The sequence below is a fragment of the Ambystoma mexicanum genome, chromosome 14 (assembly GCF_040938575.1).
Source record: "Ambystoma mexicanum isolate Mex_15411 chromosome 14, UKY_AmexF1_1, whole genome shotgun sequence".
NCBI lineage: Eukaryota > Metazoa > Chordata > Amphibia > Caudata > Ambystomatidae > Ambystoma > Ambystoma mexicanum.
Window position 1 is genome coordinate 202,801,568 of NC_090940.1, and position 18,179 is coordinate 202,819,746.

At 44.6% G+C, this 18,179-nt stretch overlaps 1 protein-coding gene across 1 annotated transcript in view; it reads left to right on the forward strand.

The window, feature by feature from the left end:
- SLC38A6 (solute carrier family 38 member 6) overlaps positions 1 to 18,179 on the forward strand; it is a 490,235-nt gene that overhangs the window by 153,738 nt on the left and 318,318 nt on the right. Inside the window, exon 5 of the mRNA XM_069638925.1 lies at positions 5,586 to 5,625. Coding sequence (XP_069495026.1) covers positions 5,586 to 5,625 — 40 coding nt within the window. The remainder of the gene's footprint in view (positions 1 to 5,585; positions 5,626 to 18,179) is intronic.

The window sequence follows — 18,179 nt, forward strand, 5'->3', positions numbered from 1 at the left end:
TCAGTAGGAATATACTTTGTGGGTATCGGGAGGTTCGTGGAGTTCAGCTCTGAAGTGGTGGTGTCTATATGGTAGCTGATAATTTCTTGTTCCTGCAAAGGAGGCAAAGGTGAGGTGGTAGGTAGGAAGGGAGTGGGGCAGAGGATGGGGTGATGGCGCTGGCACCCAATTCTAAATGGGCCTTTATCGTGCGTGATGAATGCACCTCCTGTGCATAGTACTGTGTTCTGTACTATACAGAACGGGAACATGAGGGCTGATAGGGGGCCTAGCATACTTAGCTATAGTGGAGGTAGTGCTAGAAGGGGAGTAGTGCTGTATGACTGTTCTAAAATCATACACGTTACTTTTTGAACACCTCAGGTAGAGGAGTTGTCTTGAGCATGCATATAGTGGGCAGTAATGGTGGAAGCATACAGTTGCTTATATTGAGTATACTGTCTTAGGCTATGCAAATCAGAATTAAGTTGACATCACACATATTGCGCACAACTTAAATAATGCAGGCTAAATGTCGACGGGACTATGTCCAGATCAATATTTGTAGAAGGTATATGCTAACATGGATAGGTACAAGTTACGCTGTTTAACTATAAAGGAGTATTGCCAAGTGGTATATTTACGTTAATGCGAAACAGTTTAGTCGTAGAGGCTCATGAGACTTTGCAAATTATGAACATCAATATGATTACAGGCATATCGTTCTGCATTTTGATCAACAGGTGCAGGGACACGGTGGTGCCTGGTATGCGGTTTGTGCTGTACGTTTCGGCTCGGGTGGCCGCTAGAACGAATTGTTCGCTCACGCCATATAGGGGTTACGGGTAGATATAGCAAACGCACCTCATATGGATGCTATGTTTGGTAGTCTTGTGTGCGGATAACGAGTGTGGAATTACATTTATTAGATGCTCCTTACAGCTTTCAGAATGGGTCAGGGTGCTTGCTCCTTGCGTCCAGCCGCGGACAGACACAGACAGGCCCTTTTGAACATGGCCCTTTAGAGAAGCGGCTGGTTTCCGCCTTCGGTTAGGGGCTTCAATGCAAATAGAGCCGTAAGCCTAGCAGAGGCTCACAGATGCGGCAAGCTCCAGCCGATTCAGGCGAGCAGATCTGCCATTTTGGAGTGATCAATTTCGCACTTCGGGTCCTCAGAGAGAGAGAGTGGGAAGGCAGGTATTTCCAATATACCATCAGCACCAGCTCCAGCAATGGTTACTGCCCTGTGCTTACTTGTGCATTGTGCTCATCAGGCGATCAATCTTCTGTTGGAAGGGAGTGGGTCCAGTGCGGGACGGCGTCCTGTGGAGGAGAGGGCTCCAGCCCTTCCTGGGTTGGCTCCAATAATCCTTAATCCAATCTCTCTCCTGATATTAATATATTACAGGCTCCCAGCACCCAAGTTTCTCGGTGATGAGTCCTTAAAGAACCTGTCATTGTGAAATGCTAACAATAAGTAAAAGCACTTCTGATCCTGTTTAGGGGATAGAAATGTAAGTCAAATATCTGCTGTCACGCTTAGAGAAAAATGCTTGGCAGGGTAAAGAAATGAAACTCGTATGATGTGTCCATCCTCCTTGTGCTTGTTTCCAGCAGCTGCATGGGGAATATGCCCGATTTATGCTCATTTCAAAGCGCATCCAGTTTGTGAATTTGGGGTGCACATTGAAATGCGCAGTAATGGCCACTTATTCACGCAAATGCTCTAAGGGGGTGGTAAAGGGCGTATGAATATGCACATCTGTGATTCACCTTGAAAATAGTGTGCAGGTTTTTTTTGTTTGTGTAAGTAATGAGATGTGCAAGCACATCTCCTCAGTTGCACCACAAATAGTTTTTAGAATATGGCCCTTTCTGTGTTCCTAATTCTAGGGGTGATCTGGGACCTCTGAAGACCGGTATTGTAATTTGAATGTATGCAGGCTTGTGGGACTGTTTTCTAATGACATGAATCCCTCTTCTTTCCCTCCTTTTTAGGACTAATATAGGTCTTGTCCTGTCTGTCTGGGAGTGGTGGACTAAATGCCTAAATGCTTTATCCCTTTCTATTTTTTTTCTACATATTAGTGCATTGTGTTTTATGTTGACAAGTACTGATTTGGCAATGTGTTTTTTTTATCATAATGCTGAACTAATGAGGGGGAGAGGAAAAGGGGGCGGGAGAGCGTGAGTGAGAGAGAGAGGGAGAGTGTTTCGCTGTTGACGAGATGTTTTGTAACTTTGACACGTTTTGGACACAGCACCTCCAGCCCTTATCATATCAGTTTCACCTTTACTGTGCTTGTTTTTAACTGTGTCACAAAAATCTGCAAACCAATGCAACCAGTATACCCACTGAATTTGTTAAGATTCTTCCAAAGGCAGTCTATGAAGCACTTCAAGGGATGCATGATTCATCAATCAAAAATGTTTAGTTACCGGCCTCGCTAAAACGCGCAACAAATTCACTGATTCTGAAGAAGCATGAGGAAGCGACCTAATGAAGATGGACTGTAAGACTAGCAAAGGAGATGGCAAGGAGGTTGGGGAAGGTCTTACCAAGGCATATTTATGTAAATCATACATGCTTCGTGAAGGGTCGACATGCTGCTTCTGTCAACATGAAAAGATTACTATTAATTATGACCGAAGGAAAGACATTGAATACAACAGTGGCATAACCCTGTCTTGATATAGAGAAGGTGTTTGACAAGACTGAAAGCATGTTTCTATTTTAAGACACTGGAGGAAATGGATTTTGGATAAAGCTTCCTAAAATGGCTCAAACTACTCTGTTGCGGCCCTATAGCCTTAATTGTTATTAACAGCCTCTGTTCTGGGACTGTCCTACTGAGCAAGGATGTCGTCTCCTCTCTACGTTTCGTAATGGCACTGGAACCGCTGGCATTGTGGGTAAGGGAAGAGGAACAAATTCAGGGTGAATTATTTGGTCGAATTGTGCAGAAACTGTAGTTCTGCTAAATTATTACTGGTATTCCAGGATGTAGAGAGCTCTCTACCTGAGAAGATCTCAGGATATAATAGCAAGTGGTCAAAGAGTGAAGTATTACCCACCATCCATCATGAAGTACTCAACAATGAAGACAGTTCTGTTCAGCTTCGGCTCTGTTAAGATGAACTATCTAGATATCTGACTCACCCACGATCCTAGCGAAATGATGTAGGTAAACACGCCCATTGCAGTCGCACAACTGAATACCGAATTGAGGCAATGGTCTGTCTTACCCTGTCTCTTTGGGGCAAAGTAAAGGTGTTGCAAATGATAGCTGCCGCCAAAAGTTAATGAGCTCCTTGACATAATGGCACTTTTCTTCTGATAAAGGGATGTATAGAAAGATTAACGGGGCAATTCAAACCTTTCTGTGGGACAGAAAGCCTCCAGGATTGGCATTATCAAAGTTGCGTCACCCACTACCAAAAGGGGGGGCTAAGAGTCCCCAGCAGCCCCTTACAATATGGCTTTCACGCACCTGCGGGGGGTGGGGGGGAGGTGGATGTGGGCGGTAACAGGCCATGTTGCAAGGGCCTCTGAGAGTGCTGTGGGCTGTTACCAGCGATGTAGACCCCAACCCTCCCCCACCGGGGTGTGAAAGCCATTTGCAACCCAGGGTTCATCCAGGGTGAGAATGGCTTTCTTTTTTCCCTCTGGAGACTGACAGCCGTAAGTGACGCATAAAGATCCGGTCCTGCAGGTAAGTGGTAGGGACAGGTGGGGAAGGGGTTGGGATTGTTTTTGGGGGGGGGGAGGTGGAGAGGTGGGGAGGAAACTGGGAGAGGCTCCCTGTTGCCTCCCAAATTACAAAAAAAGATGGCATTTCCCAGGAGGGGCCTTATGTGACTGGAATAGCAGGCGGGAATGTGTATGTTCGCCCGCTGTTCCAGCCACCTGATTGGGCGCCCTTGCCCGGGTGCGAATATTGTAGAAAACTCTCCTTTTCATCCATTAATCATAATTGGGAATGCCTCCATCCCTCAGTCAATGTACCCTGGCCACTCCAGCGAGCAAGCAAGCTCTGTCGCTGTCTTGCCTTCTGGACCCTGCTACTTGTAAATGTAATTCTTCCAATCTATTTTAGGGTTGGACTCTACCAGATCCAGCCCTTTCCAGGGTAGATGTTTGTCAAAGCTTTTAGGTCACTCTCAGTTTCTATACTTTAGTATTCAGCACTTTCAGTTGTTCAGACTTTCAATTGATGTAGTATCGAACATTTAGCCATCAGTACTTCAAAAGAACTGTCAATGCAAATCCCTTTAGACAGATTAGAACTCTAATATTACTTCCTTTCAGTGACTTGATTTTCAGTCCTATCAACACGTGTCCCAAGTCCCAAGTCGAATTGTAATAGTTTAGCTAGATCATGTTGGCTTTGAATACTATCCTCTTCTAGTTGTTCGGCAAAGTACGTTTTCTTGTAAATCTTTCCCACAGGGTTGCAGGAGATAAAACTGGATTGAAGCAATCAGATCAGTCAACACTGCCCACACTAATCCGCTCAAGTATTCACTTTCAACACAAGACCCTTTCAATTTTAAAGGGATACAATGTGCGGCTTACCGGCGGGTGGGCGGGGGGTATATTTGTGAACCTATTCTGTAGATATTTAGACTTGTGAGGGTTTAGTTTTATTAATTATAACTTTTTAAAAACATGCACATTTTCTAGTGCAATGCCCTGGTTTTGTTCGCTTTCAGAGCTATCCACATCCACACCAGCATGCTCTTTCCCAAGGTGATGAACTGAGATTGAAAATGACAGTACAGATTGCTTTATATAATGCATTTCTACTTCAATAGATGGTAATTCTTCATGCAATATCTTACATTAAAAGCCATACTTTCAAGACTTTGTCACCTATGGGTTCTGTTTACAGGGATTCTCCTTTTTCATAAGGTGATGCTACCCTGAACTCTCAATTCTATTTTTGTGTTTATTTTATTTCAATGTCTATCTTTAGTGACTTGTCTCTGTTCCACTCGCTCTGCTCCGCACTCGTTGATCGAACTATATGAGTTGCAATGTCCCTTTCCTCCAGATTTGTCTACTGCTGCAAACCAGTTGAATGTCTGGGCCTGGATCATCAAGCTCCTTCCAAACTTAGTGTAGAGCCTACTATATTAACGATTTTAGTTCTGTAATGTCCCCTCTTACCTATCCACCAAGCCTTGCGCTGTTCTCGACTCGGGGGCTAGTCTTAAAAATGTACCCTGAAAGCATCCACTCCACATAGGAGCCGTTACCAACTGGTTGTCCAGGAAGGGACTGCTGGAGCTGGAAAAGGCCCATAGCAAGCACTTTCAGCAGACATCAAAGAGTGCTAGAGAAAGCATCTGCCGAAGGCCATAAAATTTACTTTGGGTTAAATTAAAAACTGCCTTCTTCCAGTTTCATCAATGTTAGGTGACAGCATACTAAATATCAAATTAGAGATATTACCACACCCTGCAAACCACTGGAGGGTCATTTTAATTTAGGGACGTGAACACCTTATTTACAATCCACAGTATGATAGAGCACATTTGAAATGTGTTACGTCTTTGTTGCAATGTATAAGATGCATTTTAAGCTGTGTTAATTTCTTCTACAGATTCTTGTTGCAAGTACGATCATGATCCAGAATATTGGAGGTAGGAAACTAATGTTTCAAATAAACATAATGAAAGACTTTATTGGGTACTTCTATTGATGGAATATTGTTTAACCATGTTTTGTGTGAGTAAGATGGCTGCACTCTCACACAGCTCTAGCTGGAGAAAGGAAGCTCTTTTCTCAAACAATTCTGCTTTGGAGGAAATTGTATGTGTTTTGAAAGAAATAGTGCCTACTGATATGTTGACATTTTATTGTTTTATGTCTCCCTTGATGGGGGTTTTACCGCTGCCAGCTCCCCCCCTCACGCATGAGCACACACATGTAAACACACACACACACACACACACACTCTGTCACTCCTGTGGACTCTAATTTCTTTCCATTCTTGTGTTTCATTTGAATTCTTCTTTTCAAATTTTGATTTTGTTACCAAAGGCCACTTTTCATTTTATAGGGAATGTCGCTTGCTTTTTTCATTTGAGCTTTGGGTATATTCACTTGACCACCTCCCCTTCCATTTTTGACATACCCGCAGTTTTCGCAGATGAGGACGTCCTGATGCATCATGTTCTTTCATGCTGTTATTATGTGATGATTTGTTATACCATTTCTTCATCGTCATATTGCTTTATACAAGACGGGCAAAGCCTGTTAAGCAGCGGGAAGGTGACGTGTAGCAGTCCACTGTCCCAAATTATTAAATCATACACATATGTAGCACCCGGTTCAGCAAAAGGGCACCATCGCAAAATGATGCCACTTTTAATTAACCTAACCGTTGGTCACCAAAAAGTCATACATGTGACATAACGTATCCTAATACTAGTTAGCCCATGATCTGATTGTAGTAGGAATAGGTCAAAAAAAGAGCTGAAATATCTCCAGGACACTGCCTTATGTGAGACACCACACTAAAGCTTTCTTCACACTGATTATACCAAAGTCATGCACCCTTTTACCCGTTGACAGTGCAGCTTTTGCTATTCCATGACACAAGTGTGCTGTATTATGTATGATAATTCACGCTAACCAGAGCTTGGTCTTCGACTCTTGGCAGATAAATAGGGTTCAAGATAGGATTTGGTTGGGGAAAAATTATGTTTGTACCCAGAACCGGGCTTCAGACGTCATTGCTGCACTTTTGGCAGGAGAACCCTCTCTCCCCGAGAGCTTGCCATGCTTCACTATTAGGTCAGCTATATTTGTCAGAGGTTTCTTCTTACTAGAATACTTAGAAATCCCTTTTATTTCCTTACTTTCCTTTTAAATGCTGCATATTTTTCTAGGACCTGCATTTTCTTCTTGGATCTCAAAAACTTTAGTGACGGTTGCCAAACGAAGGTACAGGAATGAAAAAGTAATGTGCTGTCAAGCATACCCGGCAGTCTGGCAGGCTTTGTTGGTACTTTGGGGAAAGAGACGAGCTGGAGGCTTGAAAGATACCCGACTGTGGGAATCCCGGGGGGGTGGAGGGGAGCCATTAGGTTGTTTCTTAAATTAACATTTGGTAGTCTTCTACTGGGTTATTTGACATACAAGTGGGGGTTGGGAGAGAATGGAATGGAAATATGTATTGCTGTGAGTGTCTGGATCAGTCCCTTCAAATAGTACGATGTTGCTTCCCTTGTCGCATCTGTAGGGATGTATTATCTATGATCACCTCTGTATTTTATTTGGAAAGGTAGTGTCTTCTTTTCTATATTCTGTGTGGTGAGTGCAAAACTGACCCCAAAAACATGGCCCTTGATTGAGTGAGTTAGTGTTCTGGATCTCAGTGTGAGAGTTGAGGCACTGAGATGTTAAATGTTTGTGATTTTTTTTTTTTTATTAATTGGGAAGTGGCTTATATTTTAACTTTTTTGATTTGGACTTTTAATAATTTGTTTTGCAATTGCGTATTACTTTCTAACCTGTATTATTGTAATGGCCTTGTGAACAGGAACACAGGTCCTGGTTCATAGAAGCGTTTTATAATGACGCAATCCCTTAGGAAAATGTTCTGTGATTCAGGCCCAGTGTTTGCAAAATGCATGCAAAAGCTTGCATGTGAGCAGGATACACTGTTGGAGAATGCATTTGAGAGATTGCGGAAGATCAGTATGACCATTAAGAGGGAAAGGTTTCGGTAAAAAGTGAACCAGGAGGACATCCCATCAAGAATTTTAAACCCAATTCAGAGTTGGGGGAATCCATGCTGAGTGTTCACTTTCCTGACGAAGAGGATCAATTGAGGGCTTTCCTAGGTCTCGTAGAAATCTACTCAAAGTTGTAAGAAAATATCAGTGTTAAGGGAAGTGTTGAAGAAAGGTGTCATGTATGTGTGGTCAGAGAGCATGCAGGCATAGTGTGACAGCCTCAAGCATAGTTTGAAAGCCTCAAGTGTGGTGTGTAAGAAATGCTACTATTGTGCATTTGCAGTGGGGGAAAATAAATTGGCGACTCTAGCTTCCTGTGACAGGGTGTTGGTGCAGTTTTGGGGCGGTGCAGACCAAAGTGTACGTCCCCATTTCATTTGTATCTAGGGTGCTAAATGAGGATGCTAGAAAGTTCTCTATGATAAAGATGCATGGCCTCTTGTTGGGATGCATGGTATTTCTGCACATCCTTTTGAGGGGTGCCTTTCGTTATTGATAATGACCACAAGCCATTGTTACGTTTGTTTACTATAAGGGGGCCTAGTTTGGTTAATCCCAGAATTCCTGGTCCAACAATCCTGAGCATGATCCACTTTCTTTTGGATGAGGGACGAATTCCCATTGTGTGAGTGGGGTTTGGTTGCGGCAGATAGGCCAGTTCCCCACAGAGCATAGAGCATATAGAGGGACTTCATAGCAGCTCCTTTGGGTAACTAAGCGAAGGCTATGGCAGATGTACTGATTGTCTTGCATGAATGAGTTGGTAAATTGGGTTCTTAAGAAATGTGTGTCATGTGCAGAGATTAACAAATACTACTGGAGTAGTTCGCCCGTACAATCTGTGGGGTTCCCTCTGAGGGAGTGGCATACGCTTGTCTTGCGTATATCAGGCCTATGTAGTTGGTGTGAAGAGAGGAGCGTTTGTCTCTGTCAATTTTATCTCCAGGTGTTTTGAGGTTCATTTTGTACATGAAGTAACAAGGCATGTTGTGATAGAGTTCCTTGCTGAAGTAGTCCATTGTGAAGGCTTTCCAAGGTCCATTGTGACTGAAAATGCTGTACAGTTTGCGTCCAAGGAGATGAGTTGGCAGAGAGGGTTCCACTGTCTGGTGGAGCATATAAGTCATGTCATTAAAGAGAACTTAAAAGGATCTATGTGATCACTATGACCCCCAGAATTCTGACAGCCGAAAATACTGATATATTTTTTTTTAAACCCCATTTACACCACATACATAAGCGAGGGGAGACCCCCAGCAGCCCCCCCGCTACTACTATTATATCCCATAAACCCCACAACCCCCCACATATATATGTAGAGTAACGGGTGTCAGAAAAAAGTCATCATTTCGGGAGTTGGAATTCTGAGGGTGACATTTTGGGCCGTTACCACTTAAAACATATTAGCTAATGCGTTGAAATTGAAAGATTAGATGAATAATTAGCTGGTAGCCTAGTGCCTTGCCTCCCCCTAAACCGTACATCACTAGAAGGACAGTCCCAAGATGAGGAAAAGAACAATGGACAGAACTCCGCCTAAAACGGTTGTGTGAGGGTAAGGGGTTAATGGTTATGATATGGTAAGGCATTTATAACACGCCTATACACAAGTGTTTCAAGGCATGATGAGGCAAGGGAGGGGGAACAGAGGGAATACGGACAACGATCATACTGTGCCAGGTGCCATTCAGATAGCACAAGTGCATGGGAAGTGGCAAGTGGGAAAGTGCGGGGGGAATGGGGAGGGGACAGTGCAGTACATGGGATAATAGAATAAATGAACAATAAGTCAAAGTATGGCCAGCAGGTGGCAAGTGCAAGGGTAAGCGCAGACATCAGGTGTCACGTGCTGGTAGTGGGACTGTAGGGATACAGAAACTGTCCCCAGGTGCGGGGTTGCCAGGAAGGCAGTGCAGGTGTGCGACTGGTGGGAGTGGGGACCTGGGCCCGAGACCAGAAGGTGGCCAGGTAACCAGTGCAGTTTCAGTTTCAGACAGCAAGTCAGCAGTGGAGAGGTGGAGAAAAAGCAGAAGCAAAGAGAAAGGTTTTGAGGTGCTTCCGGAACCCGAGATGATTCTCCTCAAGTTTCAGGGAGGCGGGGAGGCTGTTCCAGAGGGAGGACCCAGCCGAAGAAAGATCTACCACCAACTTATTGCTTGGAGAAGCGACTGACCCTGAGGGAGTTGGAGGCTTATGAGCGAAGAGCTCAAGAAGGAAAATTTTTAGGAAGAGAGAGTTGAAGATATTGAGGCCCCAGAAGGCTTTATGCACAACGCAGAGGGTTTTGAACTTAATCCTTGCAGCCACTGGGAGCCAATGCAACGTTTTCAGTCTTGCAGTCCTGTTCTGGATGAGTTGCAGAGGGCGGAGAGTAGAAACGGGCAGATTTAGAAAGAGGCTGTAGTAGTAGTCCAGCCTAGAGAGAACCAGAGCTCTGGAGACAGTGAGCTTCTGGGGAAGGAGAGGAAAGGACGAATGCCTCTGATGAGGTGCAGCTGGTAGTGTGACTTCCTAAAGATGTCAGAGATGTGAGGAGAGAAGGAGAGTGTGGAGTCGAAGATGACCCCAAGGTTTTTAGCCTCACAGGTGGGAGCAGGAAGATGGCCAAGAGAGACCGGCCAGAGTGACAGGAAAGGAAGGAGTGGGTGTGCCGATGAGGAGAATCTTGCTTTTACTGGCATTAAGGCAGAGATCATTGGCGGCACACCATTCCTGGATGGCGGACAGACAGTCGGAGATTAGAGAGGGAGATGCGGTGGCTGAGGGTAGCCTTAAAATTAGCTGAGTGTCAGCCGCATAGCACTGGAAGTTGGGGCAGAGCGCGGCAAGAAGTGCCAGGTATTGGTTGAATAGCCAGGGTTGTAATATACATTGAAAGTTCGTACCAGGGTTAGTATAAGGACGCATATGACAGGAAGGGAGTGAAGGTGTAGGATGTGTAGAAGGGTCGAGCATTTTTTATATTAACTTAATTTTATTAACCACTGGTAATTCAAGGCTTGGGTTGGAAAAATTTGTCCAGGAAGTAGGGCAATAAGCTAGAAATAACAAGTAACACTGTAAAAGAGTGTCATGGATAGGACAACACGAAGTGAGGTTTTACAGCTTGTTCTAAGTACCTTGGGATGCTGATTCCAATGGGCATGAAAGTATCAAACTCAATCTTTGCAATTACCTGCGCTCCAAGGACGTCCTATTATCGCACCATGAAATCCAAAAGTGGTGGCCAACATAAAGTCCAAACCTATGTCACATATGGACTTAAGAACACACCAACTCCCAGGGATGGGTGAAAGGTTTCTATTTAAATCTTCGTCAGACCGCTAATGGCCATCCCTGTGTCTCTTGTCCCAGTGTAAGCAGTTACCGAACTAGCCCAGGCGTTCCGACTTCCCCAGTTAATATATAGCACTTATTGACCCCTAGTGTCGAACTACTACTTTGCTGATAGCGAGAGCCGAATGGCAACCGCCTTGTCTGGACATTCTAGGCTAAAACTATTCAATTGTTCATGTTAGTTCTACAGGATTTTAGGGAAGTGCCCTACAGACAACTGAGCCCACTTGAACCTCTTCCTTTCATGCTCTGATGTTCCTCTTCCTGTGTGTCTCTATTCTTATCCCTTCTTCTAGCTACTCTCTACCCACCTTCTCGCCCCTCTCATCCCAAGTCTTTCTCCACTGTCCCAACAGTGTTTCATTCTTTCCTTCTACCTCATACCTCCAATCCCTGGTGTTACTCCCTCCTATTCTCTCTCCTACCACTCCCTCCTCTCTACTGCTACAGTCCCCTATCCACACTACTGCGACGTTCCTCTCTCCACATTATTACTACTCTCTCCTCTCCACACTCCTACTCCACCCCACCTTCTTCTCAGTCACCCTCCTGTCACTCTTTTTCACCCACCTCTATATTTCCTCGGCTACTCTCTCACCTCACAAGCACACTCAACACACAGTACCACTTACTCTCACCAACCACTACCACACCTTTTCTTCAAAACGCCTCCACATTGCAGTCCACCGTTCTCCCTCCTGCTGGACTCTTGGTCCGCTACCTGCTCCTCTGACCTCACCTGAATTACCTGTACTCTCCTCTTTCCTGTCTCCTTCTTATTCTCCCGTCTCCTGTTAGACTTCCAGCCCTAATCTGGCCCTGTCCTCCCGACCGTGAGGCGTTACAATGATCAGTGTTTACAAAAAGTGTGCCAATCCCTGTACCTTTCTTCCATGTGGTGCCATCGTGCTGTAACAATGGCAGTCCGCATTGTCGAGTGTTCCAGGGTTCCTAGATGCGGCAACGCCCAAGGTAAGTATTGGGGAATTGTTAGGTTTTGTAGAAAAATTCTCCATGGCACAGTGGTATGAGTCTCTCTGAGGGGCTTTGTTGCCAGAGCACGGCATGTGCTGCTGACGTTTGGAGGCTGTGCAATGTTCCTTGCAGCCATAGAAATCCTGAGTCTCTTGGCTTCATGGTTCTCTTTCATTCGGCTGTCCTGAGAACTCTGCTGACTGCAGTTATCTGTCTGGAGGCCTTGATCAGTTACGCCCTTGCTTCAAATGACCGAAAAAGGACTGGCAAGTATTTATGGGGTGATGCAGAGTAGTACTATTCATGTACATACAGGCACTTGGGGAGGGGGCAAGAACTGCAGGCCTCTCAACTGTCATTGTTCCATTCTGGAGTAGGACTGGACCCTGCTTCCACCCTGGTAGACTTCCACACTCAGGCCAAAAAGGGGTATCTGCTTAATGTTAAAGGCCAATGTCCATGTAGACGGAACAACCAGGGGGATGATTCTTGGGGTGAACTGGCAACATGCCAGGCTTCAGTCCACATATCTTTTCCATTAGGCCCATGACCACGTCTTGGACCTCTACTTGTTTTTCTCTCTTCTGCTGGATCTGTATAGCCAGTTCCCCATTTTTCTTCATCACAATCTCTTTTGTTCACACAAACAGGTAGTATAAGGTAAGGAAATAAATGCAGTCAAGGGAATGATGGAGTGACTGGATAGTTACTGTATAGAAGCCTGTAGAAACAACCTCACACCACCTTACAACTTAGACCTATGTACACGCCTATACATACCAACATGTTCCTCTCACATATACCTATTGTATAATGTTTGTTACTGTACAGAAGCAAGAAGTAGCTACATGCTCCTTGCACACATTATTGTTAATATGGGGCAGAGAGACTGGGCTGCAGAAAAGAAAAAGAAGATTGGTCATCTGAGGAAAATTAACTTTGAAAGGGGACATTCAGTTTAACCAATGGAGGCACCACTTTGATCACTGGATGGATGACTGTTCCAAAGTATTCCAGTTCCACTCCGAGCATTTGTTGCCTAGGATGAATCGAACTAGATACTTGGCAAATGTGCTAGTCAGGTCTTAGCCAGTTCCCATAGACAACCACTGGCTTGCGTGAATCTTGGGCCATGGTTCGAGTACCTACTGTGTCAGTAGTCTTTATACTCAGAAAAGCACACTCCCAGTTATAGACCCCTTATGTTGTACCTTGTAAATGCCAGAAGAAGACATTTTTCTGTCATGCAGCTTTTCTTATTTTCTTTAACAGTAACTCTACTCTAAGGGAGATTTCAGTTTCTTGGGCTTTTTTAGCAATTAATCTACTGAAACAGAAGCACTGAAGACGTTAAATGGCTATTTATATACTGCACAAAGGAATTTGTATAATTAATAATGGGGTGAGGAAAGGTTAAGATGAGGAAAGGTTAAGATGAGGAAAGGTTACGAATATGGGGAAAGGTTAAGATGATGAAAGTTTAAAAATATGAGATTGTCATGGATGATCAAACCTACTGCCCCACAAGCCACTCCAGCCAATATACTAATCATCATGTTCTTACCAATCTTCTGGCAATGATGTGTGTCTGAAAGCATACAAATATTATTTTTCTCCAAGAATCCTGTCCGCGGAATGGACACAACCTGCTTTGTAGGCCTTGTTAAATGACAAGGAGTCTCCTTGAGTGACAAGGAGACACCTAGAGGTGGAACACTAGAGAGCACCTTACACAGCTGTATCGGCTGAGTACCTCACAAAAAATAAAAATTGCCAAATTAGGAGATTAAAAAAAATGTAATATGTCCAAATATTGCTGTCAAGTACAGTACATGTCAATACATTATTCATTTATATGTGTACATTTGTCTCCTGGCATACATAACATTTTTGGAAGGACTGGCATTTGCCATGATCTATACAATTATTTGATGATGCATTTATCATATTGATTTAATTATTCTACACAAAAGTGCACTTTCAAAATGAATTGTTTCCACAAATCCCTTGATACTATATACATATAATTACAGTGAACAATGCCTGCTATTTCCTTCAATATGTTCTAAGCAGCTTTTAAATTCTGCTTACAGCTGTGATTTGCCTTGTTAATGTATCCCTTCCAGTTCAGAATAAAGCACTCAGCAAAGGGATCAGGTAATGTCTCATTGGTTTCACCTCCAGCATGACTAGTGTGATTGAAGAAATAAGGGATCATCCCTCCAGTGACATGTTATTAGCTAGATGTCTAAAGGGATACCTCAGGGAAATTCTATACAGCCTTTCTTTTTAATTAGTTCTGACAAGTGGGGCGAGAGGTTGAGGGTGCTTATATAAATTGAAAGAACAGAAAAAGATTCTTGACAGCCAGGTAATAGTGTAGTTGTATTGCAAAGACATTTATTTCCTACACTTTTGCTGATATGCAATCTGGCATTAAAACAGATCTAGCAGTGTGTGCTATATATGCATTTATTTAAAGTAGTGTATTTCGGAGTTTGTGTATAAATATATTCCCTGACAAATCTTTGAGAGAGAGTTAAGGTGATCAGATTTAAGGAAACAAAACCCTTGAAATGTAGCACTCGTGTTTTAAGCAAGCCCACCTTAACTTTGTGGCCCATGTTGGGCAGCATGTGACCACGATGACATCTGATGACACTGTATATTACAGTGAACCAGAAGAAGGACTCAGACTATTGGAGGTAATTTTCAAGGAGTTTTATTTAAATAAAAGAACCAAAATGCCTAACTAGTCCTATCGCTATGAGGGATGGCCCCTAACTAGTAAAACAAAAACTTTACTAGGTAGAGAATGTGAGAAACCTGAAGGTGTCTCAACTGCAGGTCGCCGGAGAGCTGTCATCCAGGTGGCCAGGACACGGCCATCACTATTGGATCCAGTCCCTGTGGGTGGACCAGCGGGGGAGGAGCACCTGGATGAGGGATCTTTGGGGAGTGGAAGTGGGACACTGAGGCTTGAGATGCGGTATCCCCTTCCCTGTAACTCCCTTTCACCATCCTACCCTGTAGGATATTTAGAAGCTCTGCCCCCTCCCTCTTCCCAAACGAGCACTTTCTTACACGGTAATAGACAACAGACTAACACCAGAGCCATTTACCTGACATGTCCCAACACACAGATCAGGCAGAGTCTGACAATTGACAGTAACCACTCACACATGATGGCCCTTTACCTTCCCCACAGGGATAAAAGGCAGAGCACGAAAGCACACTTTGAGCAAGGCCAACCGCACGAGGAAGCAGCTAATCAAGGACGTCAGATTAAACAGAGACGAAAGATGGCGAAACCTGAAAGGACGACAAGGAGGGAGATTCCCTTTTCAACCCACACCGCAAAGCCTCCGAAAGAGAAAATATAAGACCGGGATGTAGAGCTGACGTGTGGAGTAGCAGATGTCTGCACACCCCCTTCTCCATCAAATATTTTAAGAACTACTAGCTGCAATAACCCCAAACCTGTCCCAGAAATGAAGTCAACGCTTCATGCCCAAGTTGTTTATTTGGTCCAAATCAGGCCATCAGGTTTTGCGTTCCGGCTTTACCAAATTTGGACTTTTTCTCTATGAGAAAATGGCGGGAAGTAGGCCGAAAACGACATATTTTTGCTTTCCTAATAGCTTTTTCATTTTTTAACATATCTTTCCCGATAATACCAGTTGCGGGGGCGGCTGTGACAAACCTTTGGTTTGGAAAATGTCATACAAGTCAGTCATGTAAGTCATAAGTTATTCACAATCGAATTTTCAGATTTCCCATGACTCAAGGTAATCACTTTAACTTTAGGACGGCAAATGCTGCCCTATAATATATATATTTCTGGGGCTTGTGGAATCTGCTTAGACCGCATGCTGTACATAGGCCGACATATAGTGGAAGCTGCAGAGTAAAACAGCTGTTGTTTTCGAAACTCGAAAAGGGACGTCGACAGGACGTGCCAGTAATGCTATCCCTAGTGTGACGTCTACTGTACCCATGGTGCTTCACACGTCAATGTCCCTCAGATTGTTTTTTTCCACCATCATTGTCAGTCGCTCATAGCAGGGTTCATTCTGACTATCGCCATTACTTACAAAAATAATTAATTCTAGTTACTCTTTATGCCCTTTGTTAGCCGTTCTCCCGCAAGACCTTCGTCGACGGCGAGGACAACTTTCGTCGACGACTACTCCAACTTGTCTCGACAAACCTTTTGGATGGCCTCAGAAGGCTGCAACGGGCCTCAGCCCTCATAGTAGGGAGAGTAGGGCATCATTCATTCTGTAGTTTCCCTAAGAGAATGCATATTCCCTTCTCTACACACTTAATTCGCCAGGCTTCCATACACAGTGGAGAATACACCTTTAAAATGTTGCCTGTCCTGCAACCGTAAATTCCCTTGGAAAAACTTGCACCGGGTGTGCAATCTTTGTCTCCCAAGGGATCATAACAAGGGCCACTGCAAATTTTGCAAGCTCTTCAAGCCCAAGACTCTTAAGGACCACAAGACATAGCGCTGGGCAGAAGCCACCATGGATGTTGAGGGAGCCTCCAGTGACAGCAGCATCGACGTCTTTAGTGACGCCGAGGGCAAACTGGATCCGGCGGATGCCCGCGTGCAAGCCCACGACCCCATCAGGCAGGCGGCTGTGATACGGGACGACACCCAGCGGCACTGGCACGAACAAACACCACACAAAGCACACATCCCACGGCCAAAAGTCGACCTCAACGCCCACGGGAAGGCCACACACGGCATCAAGGGGGAGGTCCGAAAGTTCCCCGTCCTCTGGGCCATCTCGCTCGTGTTCACCTAACAGGCCCCCAAAATCGACAGGCAAGTTCGGTTCTGACTCTTTGTCCAAAAGCTCAAAGTCCACACATTCTGGCAAGCGAGCGTCGAAAGACGCGTCAACGGCCCACATGCATGCCAAAAAGCGACCTTCGAAAGACGCGTCGAATGCCCCTGCGACGACCACACAAAGCTTGAAAATGAATGAGCTCATCAAAAAACACGTCCCTGAAACTCTATTGAAAGGTTGGATGTCAAAAAACCACAGGTCCTCAAAAACACAGAAGAAGGGCTCTAGTTTAGGGACTATGACCCAAACGGAGGGCACCATTTCAGGGGACCATGAGACACAAAAAAAACCTGTACCTGAACCAACACCCACCCCTTCTCTCCCCCTCCCCCTCCATAACACCCAATTATCCCAAATTCATCTCAATGGTCTGCAGAGGAAATTGATAAAGTCATGAGATGTAAGTCTTCCCTAACCAATTTCTTTGATAACCATCCCAAGGTCTTAGTAAACCTTCAGGACACTCCACACAGCGGACCAACTAATGGGGCCGCAGTTACACAGCCCCCCCACCAAGAGAGCACGCACAGACACCACGCAAGCACCCACCTCTCAGCAAGACTTAGGGTAGCTTGCTTATTGTGACTCCATGCAAGACTTCCAGGACACTGGAACTTACACTGACGACCAAGGGGACATGGGTGATTTTGACCAGTTTTACGACAATGTCTACGTCATACAGTCACTGGATCACTCAGATTCACCGGTGGCAGACTCACCGGTCGACAATCAAATTCAGAACAATGACCTTCTCCTAAAAGCAGCAGAACATTTTAAGATCGATACGCAGGAGACACAAGTAGACATGGACTCATTCCCATACTCCAATCAGTACAGAGGCAAATTCAACCCTCTCTAGTGACTCCAATTTTACCACAGGCTGTCAACCCGCGCATTGAGAAAATCTTCCAGTCAGCTCCCTCATAGCCCCTTTAAATCAGGGGACAATTACATTCAGACTCCTTAGTGCTCACAACCACTGGAAAAAGAGCAGGAACACCCCTGGCATCTTCAGAAGCACCCCTGGAGAAGGAAAGTAAGACGATTTATACTTTTGGTAGGAAAGTAGCCTCTTTGGCTGCTAACCAGGCGAGAATCACCAATAACACCACCTTACTAGCCAGCTACAACTGCCATAAGTGGGATGAATTGGCCAAACGGATAGCTTCAGCCCCAGAGCCCCAGAAGACACAACCGTCACTCTCCATTACAGAAGGCAAAGCTGTTGCAAATTGCATCCTTAAGAACAACCGAGATTCAGCAGATAATGTGTTGAGAATA